At 38.6% G+C, this 25,917-nt stretch overlaps 1 protein-coding gene across 6 annotated transcripts in view; it reads left to right on the forward strand.

The window, feature by feature from the left end:
* Nucleotides 1–25,917, forward strand: part of cdk8 (cyclin dependent kinase 8) — a 117,283-nt gene that overhangs the window by 77,724 nt on the left and 13,642 nt on the right. For all 6 annotated transcript variants that reach the window (XM_063052878.1, XM_063052879.1, XM_063052880.1 and 3 more), the window contains 4 exons: nt 7,246–7,303; nt 9,674–9,805; nt 14,134–14,277; nt 21,120–21,189. In XM_063052878.1, coding sequence (XP_062908948.1) covers nt 7,246–7,303; nt 9,674–9,805; nt 14,134–14,277; nt 21,120–21,189 — 404 coding nt within the window. The remainder of the gene's footprint in view (nt 1–7,245; nt 7,304–9,673; nt 9,806–14,133; nt 14,278–21,119; nt 21,190–25,917) is intronic.

A 25,917-nucleotide genomic window follows, 5' to 3' on the forward strand; every position in this document is an offset into this window, starting at 1 on the left:
TCTTCTACAGTTCTCTAATTCTATACTTTGTCATCAACACTGAAATTGCAGTACTTTGCAGGATGCCCCATACATTTTGAAATTCAGTGCCAAAATGTGGGGAAGAGCTGAATATTTGCATTTTATAGGTACTTTTTGCAGATTGCTCATGGTGAAGTTGTCCTTGTCTTACCCTTTCACATTTCTCAAAACACACCACTGAAATGCATTTGTGGTTACAGAATGGGGCTGTAATGAGCCAATGTTTACCTAATTCTGTATTATCTTTTATCCCGACGTGTTTCTTCCATCTGAATAGATTCTAGACTTCCTTACAGTACGAACCTGTGGTCAATTGCAGCAAGACATCCTGACGCCAGCAGTCAAATTTATCAGTAAAGCTTATTCTACCATTTTCAAGTTCAAGTTTATTGTCAAAACAAACACGCACGCACACACACACACCAAACAAAATAACGTTCTTCTGGATCACATTGCACCTACACAACATATATCACACACAGCATATAAACCAAAATATTATACCTTATAGAAGTTAACAAAATATAGTTCAAACTACGTGTACGTAGTAAGGCACAGCACCCGTAAGCAGTACAGTAAACAGCTCACTGTCCTAGTAATGAGACCTCGGTGGTGGCTGTGTATTCATTAGTCTCGCAACCTGATGGAAGAAGCCCTAGTCCTGATGTTTCTGTATCACCTTCTTGATGGTATTGGGCCAAAAAGATTGTGGGATGGGTGGTAGGGATCCTCAACAATGCTTAGGATCCTTTGTCTGCAATGTTCCTAGTAAATGTCACAAATAGAGGAGACCCCATTGATCCTCTTGGTAGATTTTACTGTCCTTTGTAAGGTCTTGCGGTCTGATGCCTTGTAAATTCCATACCACACAATGATGCAGCTAAACAGGAGACTCTCAATGGTGCTCATGTAGAAAGTTGTTTGGGATGGGAGTGGAGAGCCTTGCATGCCTCATTCTCTCCTCAGAAAGTTTAGATGTAGCTGTGCTTTGTTGACTAGTGAGGAGGTGTTGTGAGTTCAGATTAGATCGTCCATTATGTACACACCAAGGACCTTTGTGCTCTTCTGTCTCTCCATGGCAGAGCCTTTTATGTGCAATGGAGAGTAGTCAACATTTGCCTTCCTAAAGTCCACAATGATCTCTTTTGTGTTATTTATGTTAGGGCTCAGGTTGTTGTTCTCACTCCATTTGACAAGTCTCTCTATGTCCTTTCTGTATGCCAACTCATCATTGTTGCTGATGAGGCCAATCAGTGTAGTATCATCAGTGAACTTGATGATGCAGTTTGAGCTGAATCTGGTGGTGCACCCTTCCTTTCTTGAGAGTGGAAATGGAAGATAGCTGGTGTAAAAAGGAAGAGGGAGAGTTAAGACAGAGGTTGAGAGATGATAGGTGACGGAGTGAAGGGTGATGGGCAAAAGGAGCCAGATCCTCTACATTATGAATTCAAGTGCAGTCTAGGTGACCCTTTTGCAGAGCGCCTAAGCTCACCTGGCAGTGTGCAACCTAATGGTATGAACATGGAATTTTCCAATTTCAGGTAATCCTTACATCCTTGTTTCACTTTTGCTCTCCTTCCAATTCACCATTTGTACTCCCATTATTTTTCCTCTCCTTGTTTTATTACATACAGTCCACACACATAGTAACCCTGGCCTATCTTCCCTCAGAGTTTCCCTAATGGTTCCCATTATCACTTTCCTAATTTATTAGAAGCTGGTACTTGTCTCCTTTGTCCCCTAGCTCATTACCCTGCAGCTTCTGTCTCCACTTCCCCCTTCTGGCTCTTTTTTTCACTTCTTTCTGCTTCCACTCATCTCTTGACTCCACCATTTGCCCTTCCCTGCCTGATTCTTTCTGCCTTTCATCCATCACTCCTCTGGCCACCTATCACCTACTAACCCTTGTCTCACCTCTTTCCTTTTTTTTCTTTATACCAGTCATCTTCCCCTTCCACTCTCCATCCTGATGCAGAGTCTTAACCTGGGGCACCAGCAACTTCAGATGCTGTTTGACCTGCTGAGTTCCTCCAACTGTTTTTATTTTATTAAAATCTTAGCCTCTTTTTTTTTCTTTTACAATTCTTCACCCATGATCATATAATTCCCTCAACCCAGTGATAGATCTTAAGTAATAATTTTTTTCCATACTTCATTAAATGCCTTTTGAAAATACAGATTATAATCAATCTATGAAAAAAAAGTACAGTCAACGTTTTGGGCCGAAATCCTTCGGCAGGACTGAACACACGCTCACACGCTCTTGATCTTTTCAAGGATTTCAGGTTCCCTGGCCCCCAGCATCCCATTTTTACTATGGATGTCCAGTCCCTGTACACCTCCAACCCCATCAGGAATGCCTCAAAGCTCTCTGTCTCTTTCTGGACTCCAGACCCAACCAGTTCCCTTCCACTCCCACACTCCCCCCAGTTGGGTCTGGTGTCCAGAAAGAGACGGAGAACTTTGAGACCTTCCTGGCAGGGGTGGAGGTGTGCAGGGACTGGACATCCATAGTAAAAATGGGATGATAGGGGCCAGGGAACCTGCAATCCTTGAAAAGATCAAGAGCGTGTGAGTGTGTGTCCAGTCCTGCCAAAGGGTTTCGGCCTGAAACGTTGACTGTACTTTTTTCCATAGATGCTGCCTGACCTGCTGAGTTCCTCCTGCATTTTGTGTGTGTTGCTCAGATTTCCAGCATCTGCAGATTTTCTCTTGCTTATAACCTATTTACTCATTTTTATCCATCTTGTTACATCTTCAAAAAAACTCAGTCTTAACAAATATTATTTCCCTTTTATGAAAACATTCATTTTAACTCAACTTGATCATTCTATGATTTTGTGATTGTCTTGTTACAGTAAGTTCTAGCATTTTCTAGATGACTTTCACATTAATTGTTCTAGGGTTGTCAGTTTTCTCTTTCCTTTCTTTTCTTTAATAGGAATTTCATTATCCTACAACCTACTGGGATCATCTGGGATAACTCCAGAATGTAAAAAGTTTAGTGAGATCACATAGAAACAGAATGCTGTAGAAGAATATTAGAAGCTATTTTTAAAGATATCTTACAGTAGAAAAGTTCAAAGTAATCAAGCAACATCAACAATGGCTTTGAGAAAGAGCAATCAAGTTTGACCAATTTATTTGAGTTTATTGGAGGATGAAGGCACTAAAAGAATGATTGACTAAATCTCATGACATAAAGAATAAATTCTGAAGAGGATATAGAGTACAGAGGGATACTAATCGAGTAGACAAAGATATGACAAATAGAATGTAATGGCAGGGAAAGTATGAAACTATCCTTCTTGGCAGGAAAAATAAATGAAACGACCAGTAATGTAGAGGTTAATATAATGCTAATACAGCACCAGCGACTGGGTTTAATTTTGCTCTCCGTAAGGGGTTTGTACATTATCCCCGTGACTGCATGCTTTTCTGCGTGCTGTGGTTTCCAATGACGTACAGGCTAATTGGGTGGTGAGAGGTTGTTGGGCAGGAGCAGTCTGTTACTGTGCTGTATCTCTAAATAAAATAAATTAATGTAAATGCTGAGTTTTTAGACCTCTACAAGACAAAGGAATCTGGATATCTTACTGCATAAATGACAGAAGTTAGAATACTGGGACAGCAAGTAAATAGGAAGGCCAACAGAATGTTATTGTTTATTGCTTGAGGAACTGATAGATGAAAGTTTGCTTCAATTACGTAGTACATTGGTGAGTCTACATTTGGAGTACTTGGTCTTTTTGCTTGAGATTTGTTAATGCATGAGGAGCAGTCCAGTAAAGCTTCCCTGAACTACTACCTGTAATGAGCAAAGGTTAGTCAAACTAGACTTGTATTTGGTTTAGTTTAGAAGTGGACTTGATTAAAACATTTAAGATTCTGTGGGCCCTTGCAGGGATAGATGTGAAGAGGATGATTTGAGGGGGACGTGAATGTTTGGAACTGTTCGAAAGGTTTCAAAGTTTAAAGTACACTTTAGTGAAATCAGAAAAGTCAGAGAAATGTACACAATATACATCCTGAAATGCTTTTTCTTCGCAACCATCCATGAAAACAGAGTGCTCCCAAAGAGTGAATGATAGTTAAGAGTTAGAACCCCAAAGTCCCCCCCAGCTCCCCTCTTTCCCGCGCGTAAGTGGCAGCAAGCAACGATCCCCCCTCCCCCCACCGACAAAGAAAATAGCATCGGCCAACGAGCACTCAAATGTGCAGCAAAAGCAACAGCAAAGACACGGACTTGCAGTACTCCAAAGACTACGCGTTCACCTGGTATTTGACATACCACAGGTTCTCTCTCTCCCTAATAAGGGAGAAAGAGATGTCTCCGTTTCACAGCGAGAGGGGAGACAAACAACTCACTGGTTTACGATGTTAAAAGTCCATTGCGTTGCTTTTTCCAAGCTCTGTGCCCAAAGATCTCAGGTCTCTGGGCATACAGCCAAAGATCTTCCAGCTCCCACAACACTCCAGTCTGGGACACCGATCTTCGATCCACCTGTCTCCAGAGCCCTGAGATCCTGGGCCTCCAAAGGCGAACCGAACTCTTAGGCCGCGCTCTTAGCATGTCGGATAATGGACAGTCGTGACACCATGAGAGCAGGTTCAATTCCTGCAAAGAACCGAAATCGTATTGATAAAAGTAGAGCTCATGAATATTTTTAAGGCAGAGGCTGGCGGTGGTGGTGAGATAGAATTGCAGAGTTGAATTTACAGTTGGAAAAGCCACAGTCTCAGAACAGCAGAACAGGCTGGCTGGAGCGGCCTGCATCTGTTTTTAATTTGGAGGCCAGGAGAAAAAGGAAAGGTATTGGAATTTTTAGAATCTATAGAGAAGAAAGCGATTTATGAAGTTTTCAGTAACAGTTATACTGAGGCAGGCAGACATGAATGATAGTGTACTTAATAATGGAGCGTAATCAAAATTTCAATTTCTTCTGATTTTGCACCTTTAATGAATTGTCAATCATTATTTATGTCAGTATTTGGAATTCCTTGCCTTAATGTCAAATATGCTTGTAACTTCTAAACTCTAAATATGTAATATGTAACCCATTTGGTCACATCACAGGACATTTCTGCACATGGCCTGCAATCCACTGGAATGTTTTAAATTAGCTTCTTCAATGTCAGAAGTTAATTAATTATGCCCATATCATTTTCATCATAAAAACAAGGAATGGCAATGTTAAATGGTATTTGTAGAGACCATAATCAGATCCAGATCCATCAATTAAAAATGCTCCACATATGTACAAAAATCTAAATTATAAACACTAATAATTATAAATGCAGTGAACCTTTAACCATTATGCTGTATCTGCATGCAGTGAAAGCTAAAAAAACTTAAAGCTATAAATAAATTTTTAATTAGAAGTATTGTTGATTGATCGTGGACCAGAAGTGTTAACTCTGTTCATGAATGCTGCTTGACCTTTAGTTCTACTATCTTCTGACTTTTAGTTCAGATTTCTAGTACTTGCAATTTTCCCACCTAAAGCTTTGAATTTATTTTAACAGGTTATTTAATGTTAGCAGCTTTAATGTAATCCACATTCAATACTTCAGGCTTTATGCTAGGACTTTCACTCCTAAAGTCAAGCTGTTACTTTTTAAACTACAGAATTTCCCAATTGATTACTAATCATATCTAGTAAACATTTTTACAATAATCTCCTTAAACCACTGTTACATTAGTACTAAAAAGCAACATTTAAAGTTTACTCTCCAAAACAAACGCAGAACATTAGTATATTAGCATCTTAAAAGAAAAGAAATGCATTTGGAGCCTGGCTCTTTCAATAAAATCTACTTTCTGGGATGATTATAGCTGTTGTGTTAAATGCAGCAATCCATTTGTAAAAAGCTGCGAATACTTATAATTCTGCAATTTTGTTTTGTATTTAACTTGTAAATATTATAATTCTGAGTTTTTAATCACCCAGTTACACAGTTAATAGTCATCCCATGAGTTACTTGATAGTTTCTGGCCACGCTGTCGGTGAGATTGTACTGCAGCTGCAATCGAACCCTAGGGCAATCTCATCTCAATGTCATGGTGAATCAAAAACACAGGATTAATGCTGGTAGGATTAAGTAAATCCTTTTTGATTTTTGCCTGATTTTAAATTTCTAACTCTGTTAAAATTTTTAGCTATTTAAACAGATGTTTATTTCTAGAACAATAAAGATAGATTTGATAAGTTAAATAAACTTGTATTGCTTATTTAGTGAGTTGGAATACTGTGTACCAATTAGTAACCGTTTCAGATTGCCTGACTATTAAATGGTTTCAGACGCATAGGAGAGGGCGCAAAGGTAGTTTACAAGGATGATGTCAAAACATTGGGAAAGGTGAAGTGACTTGGTCTGTTTCGAAGGAGAAAATCACAGGGTGAGCTACAAGTCACAAAATAGGAAATACTGTAGATATTTCCAGTTATGTTTCCAGTCAATATAAAATGGACTCCAAAATAAATGAAATGGGAAATATGAAAGATGCCTCTTTTTCAAGAGAATGAAAAGAATCTGGAACAGTAGGGTAGAGAGTCATTGCTAAAAGCATTTTATGAGGAAGAATAGAAAGTAGTTTGAACAGAGCATAAATGGTGGCATGCATTAGCTATGTACAATGACCTCTTCCCAGACTGAATACAATTTTTGGAACAGCTAGGTGAGGCATGATCCTTTTATGCTTGAACCACACACTTCACCCACAGTTCATCGTACACTTCACATTATGTATGGTTTATCAGCAAAAATATCATCTTCGATTCTAGACTGTTGCCTCATGAACTTCTGTTTATATGAATAAACTGGTTAATGCCTTATCTTGTTTTGTGTTGCTTAGAGTAAAGAATTTTTGACATTAGACGGAAGCTGAAATTAATGCAATCTATCAATCGTTGTCTCACTGTTTAGTCTGTTGCTTGGCTCCAGCAACATCCTGAAACTGATTGACTGTGAATAGAGGCCTAGGGGAAAGCCTAACTGCTTAAGATGAAGGAAAGGTGGGAAGTGGTGGTTCAAGCTACTATCCAAATTATCTGTTAATATAACTACAATCTTAAATGAAAACCTTAAATCAAAACTAGATATATGTCCTTATTATTAAGCCTAGTTCATAAGAGTATTTAACAAATGTATTTTTTTTATATTTGGAACTAATTTATTTAAATAAAGCATGGCAGTTGACCCAAATTATTCTTTTTCTTCCAGAAACCTGCAAACATTTTAGTTATGGGTGAAGGACCAGAACGAGGGAGAGTCAAAATAGGTATAATGTGTTATGATTTTTTTTCCGTTTATGAAATGTTACTATATTCCGTGTGGTAACTAACTTGGATGTGGTTGCTGTAACCAAGACCAAAGGTTATTTAAAAACTTAAAATGTCAGAAGTTCGATTGTATTGGCTCATTTTGTTTCCTATGTAAAGAATTGTATCTCAAGCCACAGATCAGCCAACTTCAGTTCTCATACGTAGGTAGCTCAATGGGAAAATAAAATGCGTTTGCCTCCTTTCCTGTCCTGGATGGCATCCAAGCTGTGGAATTTCCTGATTTTGATGATTCATAATTGCATTCAAAATAGGAAAGAACGCTGATCTGTTAGGTTTGTTTGGAGCTATTTACTTTTGCTAAAGCAAATCCCTTCTGAGTGAATATCCACTACAGAATGAAATTCAAATCTCAATTTTGTGATTTAATCAAGTACTTCAACCTTTCAAAGATTAACAGAAAATCTATGTTAGAAGTATTTCCTCAGCCCTGATGTATGCACACATTTTGATACCAACACCTAACTAGGGGAATACTTGACAATTTAAAACAAAATTAAACCAATTAGTTTATCTTGTGATGCCATTTCCTAGTTTATTTTGGCATTTTTAAAAGCTATGTTCCAGAAGTTGCACACACATCATTGAGGATGTTTAAGAAGGAGATTGACAGGTATCTAATTAGTCAGGGTATCAAGGGATATGGGGAAAAAGCCGGAAATTGGAACGAGATGGGTGAATAGTTTAGCTCATGGGGGAGCTGCGGAGCAGACTCGATGGGCCGAATGGCATACTTCTGCTCCTTTGTCTTGTGATCTTGTGAAGTTACATTCCTAGAACAATTAGACTCAGAATCCAGTTTAGTATCACTGGATACATATGAAATATGTTGTGAAATTTGTTGTTATGCAGCAGCAGTACAGTGTAATATGTAAGAATAAAAATTTGAAAAACAAGCTGTCATATTTATTGTTTGCATGTATTTTTAGATTATCTCCTGATCAATTAGAAGCTGCTACTAGTATTTTATCAGATTAATACATAATAATTCAATGAAACTATTTTGAAAGTTATATTTTTGCCACTTTACAATCAAAGATTTTAAATATTTAATTCTGGGCTTAATTCAGTGATTTATTTTAAATTCTTCATTGCTCCTCAATTTGTTTCAGACCAAATGGTGCAAGAAAAACGTATTCTTAGCTAGTATCTGAAACTGGTTACTGGAAATCTTTCATCAATTGAGTTCCAAAGTATATTTCTATAGTTTACACATTGTATTGTCTCGAAAATGAATTCTCACCATTGCTTGTTTTCCCAGTTTCATTGACATTGATGTGTGAATAATCTCTCCAAATTGAGAAAAATCATGGGTTGGAAATCAACCTGAAAATTATAAATAATCCATATCTTAAATTTGTTAGGAAAGAAAATCTGTTGACCTTCTGAGCTACTATAATTGTGTACTTCCCAGTTACTACAGTTCATTGCACAACAATTTGGTTAATCATCCATGGATCCTGAGGGCATAATCAGAATGTATGATCGTACCAATCTTACTTATTTTCTTATTTTCTCTTATTTTCCTATTTTCTCTTATTTTCCATGAAAATTTTAAGTTTGAATAATATTAGTGGATAAAACTAAATATTTCCATATTTAAGCTGCTCTACTCTTCTAAACAACCATGTGCTAGCGGTTTCACAATGTTCCTGCTTAATTATTCTTAAATAGAAATGCTGCAAACACTTAGCATGTCAGGCAGCGTCTGTGGAAAGAGAAACAATTAATACTGTCAGTCTGGAAGGCTGCAGGCCAACAAATGATAACAGATCCATAGTCTGCAGAATTTTCTGGTTTCATTTCAGCAGTCCTTCATCTGCATCTTTTTTATTTTAATAATTTTTTGCAACTTTTTTGATAATTGGATGGAGATGTTTAGAATTATCATATATTCCTATCCAATCCTTGATCATCCTAGCTGCCTGTTGCTAGTTAAATCCTTTATTTTACTAGTTGTTCCGTTCTTTGTTATAACCGGCTGTGTTCCTTCAATTTCTGCCTGCTTGCCTTCCTTTGGGTTTCAAAAGGTACTTTTATTATCTGCACAATTGAAAATTGATTAAGAAATCCAGCTCAAGCAACGCAATGTGAATAAAAACTAAATGAAAAGCAAAATGGTAACAGAGAAAAAAAAAATGACTGCTCCTGATTTTCGCTGCGAGATCTCTGAAAAAGAATGATGTACGTGAATCAGGAGCAAAATTGTCTTTAGAGCAGCATATTTTCGAGGTGCTGTTACATATTTGTTCATTTTGCCCTCTGCGTGCTGTACTGAAACATGTTCCATATTTGTATCATTCATACAGCGGACATGGGCTTTGCTCGATTGTTTAATTCACCCCTGAAACCTTTAGCGGACTTGGATCCAGTAGTGGTTACATTTTGGTATCGTGCACCAGAGTTGTTACTTGGTGCAAGGCATTATACTAAAGCCATAGGTGAGTATTGGAACAAGGTGGAGGATATTAAAGTTTTAGAACCTCAGTTTCCTTGATCAGAAAAACACAATAAAGTATTGGTCTATTGTAAGATTTAAAGGTTTACTTGTGTACTTTACCAATTGTAATATTAAATTAATTTGAATGATAGTTTATTAAAGAAAAGTACAGCACAGAAACAATCCTTTTAGCCCATCTAGTCTGTGCCAAACTGCCTAGTCCCATCAAGCTGCACCTAGACTATAGCCCTCTATACCCCTACCACCCATATACCCATCCAAACTTATTCTAAATGTTGAAATCGAGCTCGGTTGCATTACTTGAGCTGGCAGCTCGTTCCACACTCTCAGCGAAGAAGTTTCCCCTTTTTACCTTTAAGCTTTTTACCTTTCACCCTGAACCCATGACCTCTAGTTGTAGTCCCACCCAACCTCAGTGGAAAAAGCCTGTTTGCATTTAACCTATCTCTACCCCTCATAATTTTGCATACTTCTATCAAATCTCCTGTCAATCTTCTATGTTCCAAGGAATTAAGTCCTAACCCATTAAATTCGTTAAATTTTTGCATCAGTCTTCATTGTGGAAGACATTAGCAGTATGGTGGAGGTTTCAGGTATCAGGGCATGAAGTGTGTGAAGTTAAATAACTGGAGAGGAAGGTTCTTGGGAAACTGGTGGGCCTGAAGGTAGATAAGTCACCTGGACCAGATGGTGTACACCCCAAAGTTCTGAAAGGGGTGGCTGAAGAGATCATGGAAGCATTAGTAATGATCTTGCAAGAATCTCTAGATTCTGGAATGTTACTGGAAGACTGGAAAGTTACAAATGTCACTCCAAGAAGGGAGAGAGGCAGAAGAAACGAAACAAAGGCCGTTAGACTATCGAAGAATGAGGGGTGACCTCAATGGAACCTATAAAATGATGAAAGGCCTTGATAGAGTGGATGTGGAGAGGATATTTCCTATTATGGGAGAGTCTAAGACCAGAAGATCCAGCCTCAGAATAGAGGGACGTTCTTTTAGAACAGAGATGAGATGGAATTTCTTCAGCCAGAGGGTGGTGAATCTGTGGAATTCTTTGCCACAGGCAGCTCTGGAGACCAAGTCGTTATGTATAATTATTGCAGAGGTTGATAGATTCTTGATTGGTCAGGGCATGAAGGGATATGAGGAGAAGGCAGGAGATTGAAATGATGGAGCAGACTCGATGGGCCTAATTCAGCTCCTATATCTTTTCTTTCTTCCGGTCCCAGCAACATCCTTGTAAATTTTCTCTTTAACTTTATTTACATCTTTTCTGTAGGTAGGTGACCAATTTGCATACGATATTTCCAATTAGGCCTCACCAACATCTTGTACAACTTTAACATTCTGTACTCAATATTTTGATTTATGAAGGTGAATGTACCAAATGCTTTCTTTATGGCCTATCTACTTATGCCACCACTTTCAATGAACTATGGACCTGTATTCCCAGATCCCTTTGTTCTACCGCACTCCTCAGTGCCCTACTATTCACTGTGTAAGACCTCCCTTGGTTGGTCCTAACAAAGTGCAACACTTCACACTTGTCTATTAAATTCCTTCTGCCATTTTTCAGCTTGTTTTCCCAGCTGCTCCAGATCCCGCTGCAAGTTCTGATAGTATTCCTCATTGCCCACTACACTGTTAATCTTGGTGTCATCTGCAAATTTGCTGATCCAGTTAACCACATGATCATCTAGATCATTGATATAGATGACAAACAACAGTGGATTCAGTCCTGATCCTTGTGGCACTCCACTAGTCTTAGGGCTCCAGTCACAGAGGCAACCATCTACTACCACTCTCTGGCTTCTCCCACAATATACTACCTCATCTTGAATGCCAAGTGACTGAACCTTCTTGGCCAACCTCCCACGTGAGACCTTGTAAGATACCTTGCCAAAGTCCATGTAGACAACATCCACTACCTTGCCTTCTTCCACTTCCCTGGTAACTTCCTCAAAAAACTCTATATAAGATTAGTTAGACAAAACCTACCTGGCACAAAGCCTTGCTGACTATTCCTAATCAGTTCCTGTCTATCCAAGCACTCATATATCTGGCCGCTTAGAATACCTTCCAATAACTTTGTCACTACTGATGCCAGATTCACAAACCTATAACTTCCTGGTTTAATTTTAGAACCTCCCTTTAACAGCTGAACAACATTAGCTATCCTCCAATCCTCTGGTACCTGAGCTGCACTAAGGATGATTTAAATCTTTCTGGTAGGACCCTGCAATTTCTGCACTTGCCTCCCACAGTGTCGGAGACAGCAAACAATCCCTCCTCTGTAATCTGTATAGGGTCCATGAACTTGCTGCTGTTTTGCCTCACATCTAAGCTTTCTCTGTCTGTTTACCAAAGAAATACTAATGCAAAAAAAATCCATTTAAGGTCTCCCCAGTCACTTTTAGCTTCATGCATAGATTACCATTCTGATCTTTCAGAGGACTAATTTTGTCCCTTGCAATCCTTTTGCTTTTAACATATCTGTAGAATCCCTTAGGATTCTTTTTCACCTTGTCTGCTAGGGCAACCTCATGCCTTCTTTTAGCCATCCCAACTTCTTTATTAAGTGTTCTCTTACATTTCTTATAGTCCGGAAGTACCTAATTTGTTCCTTCCTGCCTGTACCTGCTCTGCATCTCCTTTTTTTTCATAACTAGGCCCTCAACATATCTTGAAAACCAAGGTTCCTTAAACCTGTTACCTTCACCAATTATTCTGACAGGCACATGCAAGCTTTGTACTCTCAAAATTTCACTTTTGAAGGCCTCACAATTTATCAAATTCACCTTTGCCAGAAAACAGCCTGACCCATTCCACACTTGCCAGATCCTTTCTGATACCATCAAAATTGGCCTTTCTCCAATTTAGAATCTCAGCCTGCAGACCAGACCTAGCCTTTTCCATATTTACTTTGAAACTAATGGCATTATGATCACTAGATGCAAAGTATTTCCCTACACAAGCTCCTATCACCTGTCCTGTCTCATCCCCTAATAGGAGATCAAGTTTTGCAGACTCCCTCACTGGGACTTCGATGTACTGATGAAGGAAACTTTCATGAACACTTTTGACAAACTGTATCCCATCTAGTCCTTTTACAATATGGGAGTCCAAGTCAATGTACGGAAAGTTAAAATCACTTACTATCACAACCTTATATTTCCTGCAGCACTCTGCATCTTTCTACAAATTTGCTCCTTTAAATCCTGCCGCCTGTTAGTGGTCTATAATATAGCCCCATTAATGCGGTGATAACTTTCTTATTCCTCAGTTCCATCAATAAAGCCTCACTAGACAAGTTCTCCAGTCTGTCCTGACTGAGCACTGCTGTGGCATTTTCCTTGACTAGTTCCACCACCCCTCGCCTTTTAATCCTCGGTCATGTCAAAAATAACAGAACCCCAGGATACTGAGCTGCCAGTCTTGCCCCTCCTGGAACCAAGCCTCAGTAATGGCTACAATATCATATTTCCATGCTGTGAATTCATCTGCCTTTCCTACAATACTTGCATTGAAATGTACACAGCTCAGAACATTAGTGACACTGTGCTGAGTGTTGTGATTCCTGACCTTCTTGCTCAGTGGTCAAGTATTACATTATATTGTTAATACTTATTAAAATTTTGTTTAGATATAATATACTGAACTCTTAACATATATAATGATTTAATTTGAATTTCGATTTTAAACTGCCGAAATGTGTCAAATTTAATTTAAGACTACTTCCTGTGTATTTAACTGGCATTTTCTTAATCTTCATACAACTTGTAATATAATACTACCGTAGGCTCCACAGTAGCATAGTGGTTAGCACAACGAGGAGTTGTACATCCTCCCCATGAACGCATGGGTTTCCTCCGGGTGCTCCTGTTTCCTCCCACGGTCCAAAGCTGTACGGGTTAGGTTAATTGGTCATTGTATTGTAAATTGTCCTAGGCTGGGGTTAAATAGGTGGGTTGCTGGGCAGTGTGGCTCTTTAGGCTGGAAGAGCCTGTTTCATACTGCATCTCCGAAGGAACAAACAAATAAATAAATAAATAGTTATACTGCTTTGATGAATTATGCATAATTTACTTTATAAATTGCAATCCTTCACAGTTTAAATACGTAATTAGGCAAAGCAAGATTGCCACACGAAAAAGAATGAAAATGATTTGACTTGTTGGATTTCAGTGATGTGCATTTACATTAAATATATCAGAAGCAAAGGAAAGAGTAATCTGATGTGCATTGGAAAATGAAAAATGTTGAACTTTGTACCACTAACTTGTCTTTACTTCTCCTATTTTATTAGATATTTGGGCTATTGGTTGTATATTTGCTGAGCTATTAACATCTGAGCCTATTTTTCACTGTCGTCAAGAAGATATCAAGACTAGTAATCCTTATCATCATGATCAACTGGATAGAATATTCAATGTCATGGGATTTCCAGCAGGTGAGTCTTGAATCTTCACTGAACTGATCTCCCCATGTTAATATGCTTTTATTTATTATTCTGTAATCTCCATATAGAAGTAGTTGTGGATTAGCAGAATTATTATGATTGCTCCACATCTTTAAAAAAACACTATTTTGTAGTTTGTGTTATGATAGGTATCACTTAGTTGACTAAACCAGCAATGGTGAAGGGAAAAGTAAATGTCCTATCTTAAATTATAACGCCTGAAAAGTAGAAACCTAATTTTTTTAAGGAAATAATGTGAATTTGCTACAGAATAACCTGGTGTTCTGTTGTAAGAAAGCATAAAACATTGTTTTGTAGTAATTCTTCAGTGTGAATGGCCACCCATTATTTGTAAGAAAGCATAAAACATTGTTTTGTAGTAATTCTTCAGTGTGAATGGCCACCCATTATTTATTCTTAATCTTCATACAACTTGTAATATAATACTACCGTAGGCTCCACAGTAGCATAGTGGTTAGCACAATGAGGAACCTTGGTTTTCAAGATATGTTGAGGGCCTAGTTATGAAAAAAAAGGAGATGCAGAGCAGGTACAGGCAGGAAGGAACAAATTAGGTACTTCCGGACTATAAGAAATGTAAGAGAACACTTAATAAAGAAGTTGGGATGGCTAAAAGAAGGCATGAGGTTGCCCTAGCAGACAAGGTGAAAAAGAATCCTAAGGGATTCTACAGATATGTTAAAAGCAAAAGGATTGCAAGGGACAAAATTAGTCCTCTGAAAGATCAGAATGGTAATCTATGCATGAAGCTAAAAGTGACTGGGGAGACCTTAAATGGATTTTTTTTTGCATTAGTATTTCTTTGGTAAACAGACAGAGAAAGCTTAGATGTGAGGCAAAACAGCAGCAAGTTCATGGACCCTATACAGATTATTTTGTGCTATACAAGAATATGAGTGCAGTGGTCATGACAAATATGCTGGGACATCTGCCCATAACTTAATAAATTGTTGGTGCAAAGTGCACTGCTCTTTGCCTTAATTGATGTGGTCATCACATGATTAAATCTCATTCATGCATTTTGAATGTTTCCTTTATTTCATTATTTAGTGACATACAGCATCTTTGTGACAGCAGGGTCTCCCTTTTAGATTGGCAGTGGTGAATGGCTTTAACCTTGCATCTCCACCAGAAAAGACAGCTATGAAAAATCTGAACATTTCCATATTAATTACACTGGACAACAAAGATTTTGCTTCCTCAATATTTTTTGGTGTTTCTTATGGATTTTGGGCTGCTGATCATGAAAAATCACCATGAAATTTCCCTGTCATGCACTTTTTTAAGAAGTCGCTTATGTTTGTTATTTCAATTCATAACTTAATTCAAAATAACTGATGCCAAGTTTAAGGAAGGCATTTTTGTTGGTCCACAAATCTAACAAGTTATCAATGATGAGCATTTCAAAGAACTTCTAGTGAGGGGGTTGGTCACTTGCTTCCCCTGCAGGGGAGGGATTGGGAAGGTGTTGATATTGTAACTGTATTTTTTTTCTGCGGGGGAGGGGTCAGATTGTAATGCTGTTTTTTTCTGCGGGGAGTGGGCCAGGGATTATATTGTTGCTGTTTTTTTCTACAGGGAGGGGGGGTCAAGGATTTGCTGCTTTTTTCTGCAGTGGAGGGGAATTGAGGATAGTTGTCGCTGTACATTTTCTGCGGAGAGGGGTGAGATCAGATGCTATTGTCGCTGTTTTTTCTGTAGGGGATTCTGGGTTCTGCGAGTTGTGTTTCTTTTAGTTTTTCATGTGTATTTCGTGGCTATCTGAAGAAGACAAATATGAGAGTTGTATTGTTCATGCATACTTTAATAATAAAATGAACCTTGAACCTTGGGACCGGAGAAAATCACATGGAAGGCATTCAAGGACATTGAAAAATTTCTTAGCAATTACAGAGCACCAAACTATATACAGTTGGTTGACAACATGCTTCAAGCATACAAAATCATGAACTGCATTCCCATTTAGACCTTCCCTGCAAATCTTGGTACTGTCAGTGATGAGCATGGTGAAAGGACATTGCAGTCATGGAGAAGAAGTATCAGACCAACTACAATCCATCAATGCTGGCTGATTATTGTTGGGCACTTAAACGAGAAGCCTCAGACACTGAGACAAACAAAAATCAACAAAACATTTTTAGCTTAATTGAACTATTTCAAAGTATCAGTACTCTTTATGCAATTAAATGCATTGTATTCAATAAAAGCTAAATTTTTGTTTCTCCAAATTCCTGTATGATACTAGTGGTCTGAAATTGTATGAGGGGTGATTGATAAGTTCGTGGCCTAAGGTAGAAGGAGTCAATTTTAGAAAACCTAGTAATTTATTTTTCAACATAGTCCTCTCCTACATTTACACACTTATTCCAGCAGTCGTGGAACATACGGATCTTGGACATCCAGAAAGTGTCCACAGATGGGTGATTGATAAGTTTGTGGCCTAAGGTAGAAGGAGATGAGTTATACAGCTTTCTTTACATGCACATGCAGGTCAACTCTTCGGGTGATTATGCAGAAAGTTTGAAGTTAGTAACTCATCTCCTTCTACCTTAGGTCACGAACGTATCAATCACCCCTGATGAGTTATTAACTGATGAGTTTAATAGAGCAGACTCGATGGGCCTAATTCTTTTCTTTCCTCCAGTCCCAGCAACATCCTTGTAAATTTTCTTTAAAGCTGGCTGCTTTACTGAGGAAGTGAGAAGTATAGGCAGCGTTGACAGAGGGCAGGCTAGTTCCTATGATGTGCTGATCTGTGTCCACAACTTATTGCAGTTTTTTTTAATGGTCATTTGCAATCCAGTTGCAATACCATGCCTTTATGCATGCAGACAAAATGCATTTTATGGTACATTGATAAATATTGGTAAAGGTTGACTGGATCATGCCAAATTTATTTAGCCTCCTGAGGAAGTAGAGGCATTGGTGAGCTTTCTTGGCTGTTGGTGAAGTTCACTCCTAGGAATTTGAAGCTTTCAACACTTTCAACCTTAACACCGTTGATACAGGCAGTAGCAAGTGCTCGCCACCCACCTCCCCTCCTTCCTGAAGTCAGTGACCAGCTGTTTTGTTGACGTTAAGGGAAAGGTTGTTGTTATGCTACCATGTCAGTAGCTCTCTATTTCCTTCCTGTACTCTGACTCATTGTTGTTTGAGACTTATTTTACACTTATGATTGTGTGGCTAAGCACAGCTCCATTGCCATATTTAAGTTTGCTGATGACACCACTGTCGTTGGCTGAATCAAAGGTGGTGATGAATCAACATATAGGAAGGAGATTAAAAATCTGGCTGAGTGGTCCCACAACAACAACCTCTTACCAATGTCAGCAAGACCAAGGAGATAATTATTAACTGGAGGACCATGAGCCAGTCCACAATGGGGAATCAGAGGTGGAGAGGGTCAGCAGCTTTAACTTCCTTGGTGTTACAATTTCAGAGGACCTGTCTTGGGCCCAGCATGTAAATGCAATTATGAAGAAAGCACAGCAATGCCTCTACTTCCTTAGGAGTTTGTGAAGGTTTGGCATCTATAACTTTGACTAACTTCTATAGATACGTGATGGAGAGTATACTGACTGGCTTTATTACATCTCTGTTGTGGAAACATCAATGCCCTTGAACTGAAAATCCTGCAAAAGGTAATGGATACAGCCCAGTCCATCACAGGTAATGCCCTCCCCATCATTGAGCTCATCTACACAGAACATTGTTGCAGGAAAGGAGCATCCATCATAAGAACCTCCATTACCCAGGTCATGCTCTCTTCTCACTACTGTTATCGGGAAGAAGCTACAAGAGCCTCAGGACTCACACCACCAAGTTCAGGAGTAATTATCACCCCTCAGCTATCAGGCTCTTGAACCAAAGGAATAACTTTATTCAACTTTACTTGCCTCATCACTGAACTGTTCCCACAACTCACTTTCAAGAACTCTTTATCTCATATTCTTGATATCTATTGTTTGTTTATGCATTTATTTTCTTTATTTTTGTATTTGCACAGTTTATTGTCTGTTGCACATTGGTTATCCGCCCTATTGGTTCAGCCTTCCATAGATTCTATTATGGTTATTTAATTTATTGAGTATGCCTGCAAGAAAATGAATCTCAGAGTTGTATACGGTGACATAAATATACTTTGATAATGAATTTACTTTGAACTCTGAATGTTTGAGATGAGACCCACTACATAGTATCTTCTGCCAACTTGTAGATGGAGTTAGAGCAGAATCTCGCCACAGACATGAGTGTACAGGGAGTAGAGTAGGGTGCTACGGACACACAGTGAACACCGGTGTATAGAATAGTCATGGCAGAGCTTTTGCTGCCTATCCTTGCTGATTGCAGTCTGTTGGTCGGGAAGTTGAGGATCTAGTTGCAGAGGAAGGCCTTTACTGTCAGGGTCTGGAGTTTTAGCGATGGGTTTGCTCGTAATAATAGTATTGAAGGCAGAATTGTAGTCAAATAAACAATAGTCTGGTGAAGGTGTCTTTATTGTCCGGATGTTCCAGGAATTGGCATCGGACCAGGGAGATGGTGTCCCTGTTTCAACGATAAGATTTACTGATGTGAGCTGCACTTAGTTCACTACTGTACTCTGAGTACTCCTGACTTCCTATGCAGACATTCTACTTCAAGTCTTTTCAGACAGGAATTTAACAGATGGATATGGGGAACACATTGGTTTATTTCATTCACCATGCATCCTAGCTCAATTCTTTTTAGAAACCCCTCCACTATTTTTTGTTATAAATTATTCATATGGAAAACAATTTTATAACAATATTGAATCATAAAATAGACTCTGGACTTGCAGTATTCCCAACAATTTTGTCAGTGCAATATACTTGAATCCATCCGAGGATTAAAAAAAATTGAGAAGTAATTTACTGCCTAATTTTGAATGCTTTCACAATGTTCTTCTTCTTAAACCGTTCTGTTGTTGATTTATTCTTGTCTTTCGGATCATTGTTTTGTTGCATCATCCAACTTCTCTTCAGCTTCAGGTGACGGACTGCTACCTTGACATTCTCCTGTAAAATGTTATGGTACAATTTTGAATTCATTGTTCCCTCAGCGAATGCAAGCTGTCCAGGCAACAAAACAGCCCCAAACCATGGTGCTCCTTCGACCATGCTTCACAGTTGGGATGAGGTTTTGGTGTTGCTGTGCAGTGCCCTTTTCTCTCTAAGCAAAGCATTGTGCATTTCTGCCAAAAAGTTCAACTTTTGTCTTATCTGGCCACAGAACATTGTCCTAGAAATATTGTAAAACATCCAGTAGTCTTTTGCAAATATGAGACATGCAGCCATGTCTTTTGGAGAGCAGTGGTATCGTCCATGGTTTCCTTCCAAGAATACCATTCTCGTTCAGTGTTTTTATTATAGTGGACACACGAATAGAGACTTCAGCGAGTTCTAGAGATTTCTGCAAGTCTTTTGCTGTGACCCTTGGGTTCTTTTTCACCTCCTTCAGCATTGCACATTGCGCTTTTGGTGTGATCTTTGCAGGATGCCCACTCCTCGGGAGGGTAGCAACAGTACTGAGTTTCTTCCATTTGTAGACAATTTCTCTTACTGTGGACTGATGAATACTCAGGTCTTTAGAAGTGCTTTTGTAGCCTTTTCCAGCTTTGTGTATCTCTACAATTCATTTTCTAAGGTCCTCTAAAAGTTGTTTTGATTGAGGCATGGTACACATAAACAGATCTTTCTTGAGAAGAGCAGACTCTGTCAGTAACTTGAACTTGTGTGTCTTTTTTTATATAGGGTAGGGCACCTCGACAACCCACATCTCCACTCTCATCTCATTGATTGGAACACCTGACTCCAAATAGCTTTTGTAGAAGGCAGTGCCCCAGAGATTCATATACTTTTTATAACAAATACATATAATACTGGATCACTTCTCTCAATAAATAAAATTAACAAATATAATGTTTTGGTGTCATTTATTTAACTGGGTTCTCTTTATCTAGTTTTAGAACTTGCATGAAGATCTGGTCACATTTTAGGTCATATTCATGCAAAAATAGAGAAAATTCTACAGGGTTCACAAACTTCCTAGCACCACTATATTACAATCTAGCCCAAATTATGATAAGATGTTGAGTAGATTGTGAATTGTCTGTGGATTTTTTCTGGTTCCAAAAGGAGGCAAATAGTTTGGTGATATGGAAGTGTAAAGGAAGTTTAGTTGCAACTAGTTTGCTGTAATGTCATTTCTTGATATCAATATTAAATGTTAAAATGAAACAATACTTCATTGTTCATCCCAACATAGATCAAACAAACATACTGTTTAGGTCTTCACCTTAAATGTTATAATAGTAAAGAATTAAAGCTTAAAGATTAGCTTTATTTGTCTGATGTACATTGAAGCATGCAGTGAAATGAGATTTCTCTGTCAATGACCAACACTGTCCAAGGATTTGCTGGGGGCAGTCCACAAATATCACCATGCTTCCAGCACCAATATAGCACGCCAACAACGACTAACTCTAACCCGTATATCTTTGAAATGTGGGAGGAAACCGGAGCAGCTGAAGGAAACCTAGTGGTCATGGGGAGAAATTACAAACTCACAGACAGCAGTGGGAATTGAATCCCAAATGTGATTGCCGGCACTGTAAAGCAATTGTGCTAACCACTTCACTACAGTGTCGCCCAGATGCTACCATGCCACACATATATTACAATGCTGTCCATGTGTTTCAAGCACTTTTCTAGATGGAATATATGAGAAATGTATTGAATACTTCCAAAAGCTATTCAGCAATGCAATTTAACTTACATTTTATCTTTTTCCAGATAAAGATTGGGAAGATATTAAAAAGATGCCAGAACATTCAACGTTAATGAAAGATTTCAGAAGAAATACGTGAGTCTTAATTTTGCTTCTTCTGATTAATATGCATACAAAAATAGCATACTATAAAATTAGGTACTGTTCTGAAATTGTCTTTCATAATGAGACTTCATACCAGACATAAACCATTGTGTCTTTTGGAGCCACTTTCTGTTGGATGTGATTAATAACAGGGTGTTACATTGAGCACTAGGACTAAAGGACAGAAAGGAAATTCTGGCAGAACTGTGCTCTCCATCTCTTGAAGGGATTAATCCAAGCAAATGTAAGGTTTACACTTTGGAAGGTCAAATATAAGAGAAAAGTATATGGTTAATGGCAGGGTCCTTAGCCTTGATGTACAGAGGAATTTGAGGTTGGGATGGGGAGGTTCAAGTCCATAACTTCCTGAAAGTGACCATGCAGGTTTATAAGGTGATTATTGGCACGGTTGCCTTCATTGGTCAGGGCATTGAGTATACAAGTAAGTCATACTGCACAAAGAGTGCTGGGTGCAATTCTGCTCATCTCATTACTGAAGAATATGGAGACTTTGGAAAGGGTACAAAAGAAGTTTACCAGGACACTGCTTGGATTAGAATGTGTGAGCTATAAGGAGAAGCTGGAAAAAACTTGGCTGAGGGGAAACCGTCTTGAAGTTTATCAAATTATGAGAGGCATAGATAGGGCAGATAGTGAGAATCTCTTTCACAGGATAGTAATGTCAAATACTGGGGGACATGCACTTAAGGTGAGAAGTGAGAAGTTTAAAGGAGATGCGTGGGGCAAGTTTTTTTATACCGAGAGTGGTGTGTCTGGAACAGGCTGTCAGGTTAGTGGTAGAAACAGATAACAATAGTGGCATTTAAGAGGCTATTAGATAGATGCATAAATATGCAGGGAATGAAAGGATTTGGATCACGTGCAGGCGGAAGGGATTTAGTTACATTTGGCATTCTGTTTGACATAGACATCGTGGGTCAATGGGCCTGTTCCTGTGCTGCTGCATTCTGTGTAACCCATAATATTTTGTAGGCCCACAATGTCCATGCCAAACGTGATGCCAGTTAAAACCACACATCTACCTGCAGGTAGTTCATTGCCTCTTCATGTGCTTGTCTAACTGCTGCTTAAGTATTGCTATCATATTTGTATCCACTTCCTCCCTTGGCAGTCAAGTTTATTGTCTCATACACAAGTAATGTATGCAGGGGTGCAAAGAAGAACTTGTACGCGGACACATTAACATTCTCTATGTATGTTTAAAAAATCTTGCCACAGTCTTTAAACTTTCCCCTCTCATCTTAAATCTATGACTTGTGGTACTTGACATTTCCATCTTGAGAAAAGTATCTATCTACCCTGTCCATCCCTTTCTTAACTTTATATACTTCTTGGACACTCCAGAAGACAAACTTTGAAGTTTGTCCAATCTCAAAGTTTAAGGTTCAAAGTGAATTTATTATCAAAGTACATATATGTTACCATATACTACCCCAAGAGTTATTTACTTGTGGGCATTCACTGCTGAAATTTCTCTGTACAGCTAATACTGGCAACAACCTGGTGAACGTTTTCTGTGTCACTTCATAGCCTGCATATCCAATAAGTCAAATTTAATGTGATCAATCTTTTATACAGCTGCAGCATGACTTCCTGACTTTTATACTCAACATCCCAACTTATAAAAGCAAGTATGCTATATAGCATGATTACCACCCTATCTCCTTGTGTCTGCTACTTTTAGAGAGCTTTAAACTTGCACACCAAGACTCTTCTGGACATTGGTGGTTCTTAGGGTCCTGCCATTTACTATACAATTTCCTGTTGTGTTGACCTTCAAGAGCACACCTCAGACTTGTTTGTATTAAACTCCATTTGCCAGTTTTCTGCCCACGTTACCAACTGGTCGATATACTTATACACCCTTTGATAATCTTCTCTGCTTCTAATTTTTGCATCGTCTGCAAATTTACTCATCAGCCCACCTACATTTTCATCGGAATGATTTACATATATCACAAACAATAGAAGTCCCAGCACTGACCCTCACTGAGTGCCACTGGTCACACACCTCCACAAAGAATAGTAAATAATTTCATTAATTCCATTCTTTCATTAATTTCCATAAAATCAGCTGATTTTGCAAACATCTTCTAGGGAAGTTTCTATTTCTCACATAACCCAACAAGTCAGAGTCACAATCAAACAACAAGGCAACTGCAGTTCAGCCTCAATTGTCTGTGGCAGCCATTAAATATGTATATTAATCCTATTTTGTAATACCCGGTCTGCAGCCTTCTATGGCATGGCATTTTAAGTGCTCACCTAAAGATATTGAGAGTCTTCAATATTGAGAGACTAATTACCTCCATTCAGAGAGTGCATTCCAGATTCCACCAGCCTTGGTGAAAAATTCTTCCTCCAATTCCCTTTAAATCTCTTATCCCCGTTCTCTAGTCGTTGTCATCTTTGGTTATAGGAAATGTTTCTTACTAACTATACTATCTATGCCGTTCGTAATTTTGTATACTTGTTAGGCCATACCTCTTCTCCATTGCAAGGAAAACAAATCCACCTTATTCGGCCCCTCAAATTTTCCACCCAGGTAACACATTTGTGAGTTTTCTCTGCACCCAGTATAGAGAAGTAATTCTTCCTCTGGTGTGCTGACGTGCGTGGTCAGCAGCATGTACATCCCATAAAGAAAACAAAGACCAAGTAGTAAAGGAAAATATAGTCCATGAATCTCTGTATTTTTAGTAATAACCTTATCATTGAATTTTAATACTATCTCTGTTTAACACACCGTTATGTTAATCCTGGATGGATTGCTTATGGTCAATAAATAATTTCAGTTTGAATTAAAATGACAAATTCATGGCAATAAACTATAAAGGTGGAAAGGTTAATGTTTTCATTATCTAGACTGGTTTCATTGCCTGTAAGGGAGATTATGCCAGTTGCAGAAGATAAATATGTACCCTTTTGTTGATTTTGATATCGCTGCAGTATAAAATGGCGCTTTCCTGAGTATCAATAAAGGGGACTGAGAAAAGTTGAATAAAGCATGATTTAATTGTTTTAGATTGATTTATTGACATAAGGTAATGAGCATTTTGGTGTACTCAAGAAGAATTTATCGATTAATAGATTGTGTTTTTATTATCACTGACATAAAGTCATAAAATTTTTTGTTTTGTGGTAGCAATGAAGTGCAAGACATAAAAGTTACTATAAGTAATGTAAAAAAGGAATAATGAGGCAATTTTGGTGCACCATTCAGAAATCTCATGGTGGAGGGGAAGAAGCTGTTCCTAAAACATAGTTTGGTTCTTCGTGCTCCAGCATGTTCACCCAATGGTGGTAATGAGAAGAGGGCTCTATAGTGGGGACGGTTGTGCTTGTGATAAAGTTGGCTGAGTGTGCAACCCCTGGCAGTCTCTTGTGATCCTGCACTTTGGAGCCTCCATACCAGTGGCAAAGCAACAAGTCATAATTTCTACAGCTGTAGAAATTTGTTAGTCTTTAGTGATATACCATATCGCATCAAACTTCTAATGAAGTAGAGCTGCTGGTGTGACTTCTTCATGATTAATCAATGTGTTGAGCCCAGGATGGTTCCTCTTAGGTGTTGATGCCCAGATACTTGGAGCTGATCATCCTTTCCACTACTGTCCCTCAATGAAGACTGGTGTGTGTTCTGCTGACTTCCTCTTCCTGAAGTCCATGATCAATTCATTGGCCTTGCAACACTACTCAACAGCCAATCTTTCTCATGCCTCCTTGTCACCATCAGACCATACTGGTCACCTTTGGCACCTCTTTCCCAAGTGGATATTATTGCTCTGTCATACTTGAGAATTTGTGTTACTTCCTGAACAAATTTGACTTGGACTTGCTGTTTCCCTTTATTCTTCCAGGCGTCTTTGGATTAAGAGTTTTTAATATGAAAGTAGAGTGAGCAGAGGGCGTTAAATCTTTGGTACTTAATTTAAGGATCTGCAAACAAACTCATTTTGTGCAGTTGATTTTTGAAATTCTTTACTATATGTGCATTATTTTGTGATAACAAAATAACAGGCTAAGTATCAAGTCATTAGGGATACCGATTCAGAAAGGCTAGCAAATATGGTACTCAAGCTGTTGTATCTAAATGCGTGTCGTATAAGAAATAAGGTGGATGATCTTGTTGCACTATTACAGATTTCCAGATATGATGTTGTGGCCATCACTGAATTGTGGCTGAAGGATGGTTGTAGTTGGGAGCTGAATGTCCAAGGTTACACATTATATCGGAGGAATAGGGAAGTAGGCAGAGGGGGTGGTGTGGCTCTACTGGTTAAGAATGGCATCAAATCAGTAGAGAGATGTGACATAGGATCGGAAGATGTTGAATCCTTGTGGGTTGAGTTAAGAAACTGGAAGGGTAAAAGGATGTTGATGGCAGTTATATACAGGCCTCCCAACAGTGGCTGGAAAATGGACCACAGGTTACAACAGGAAATAGAAATGGCGAATCAAAAGGGCAATGTTATGGTAGTAATGGGAGATTTTAACATGTAGGTCGATTGGGAAGATCAGGTTGGTAATGGATCTCAAGAGAGTGAGTATGTTGAATACCTAAGAGATTGCTTTGTAGAACAGTTTGTCGTTGAGCCTACTAGGGGATCAGCTGTACTGGATTGGATGTTATGTAATGTAACGAAATGGGAGGTGAGGACCTTGATAAAATCACTGTCACTAAAAAGATAGTGATGA

The sequence above is a fragment of the Mobula hypostoma genome, chromosome 7 (assembly GCF_963921235.1).
Source record: "Mobula hypostoma chromosome 7, sMobHyp1.1, whole genome shotgun sequence".
In the NCBI taxonomy this organism is placed as follows: Eukaryota; Metazoa; Chordata; class Chondrichthyes; order Myliobatiformes; family Myliobatidae; genus Mobula; species Mobula hypostoma.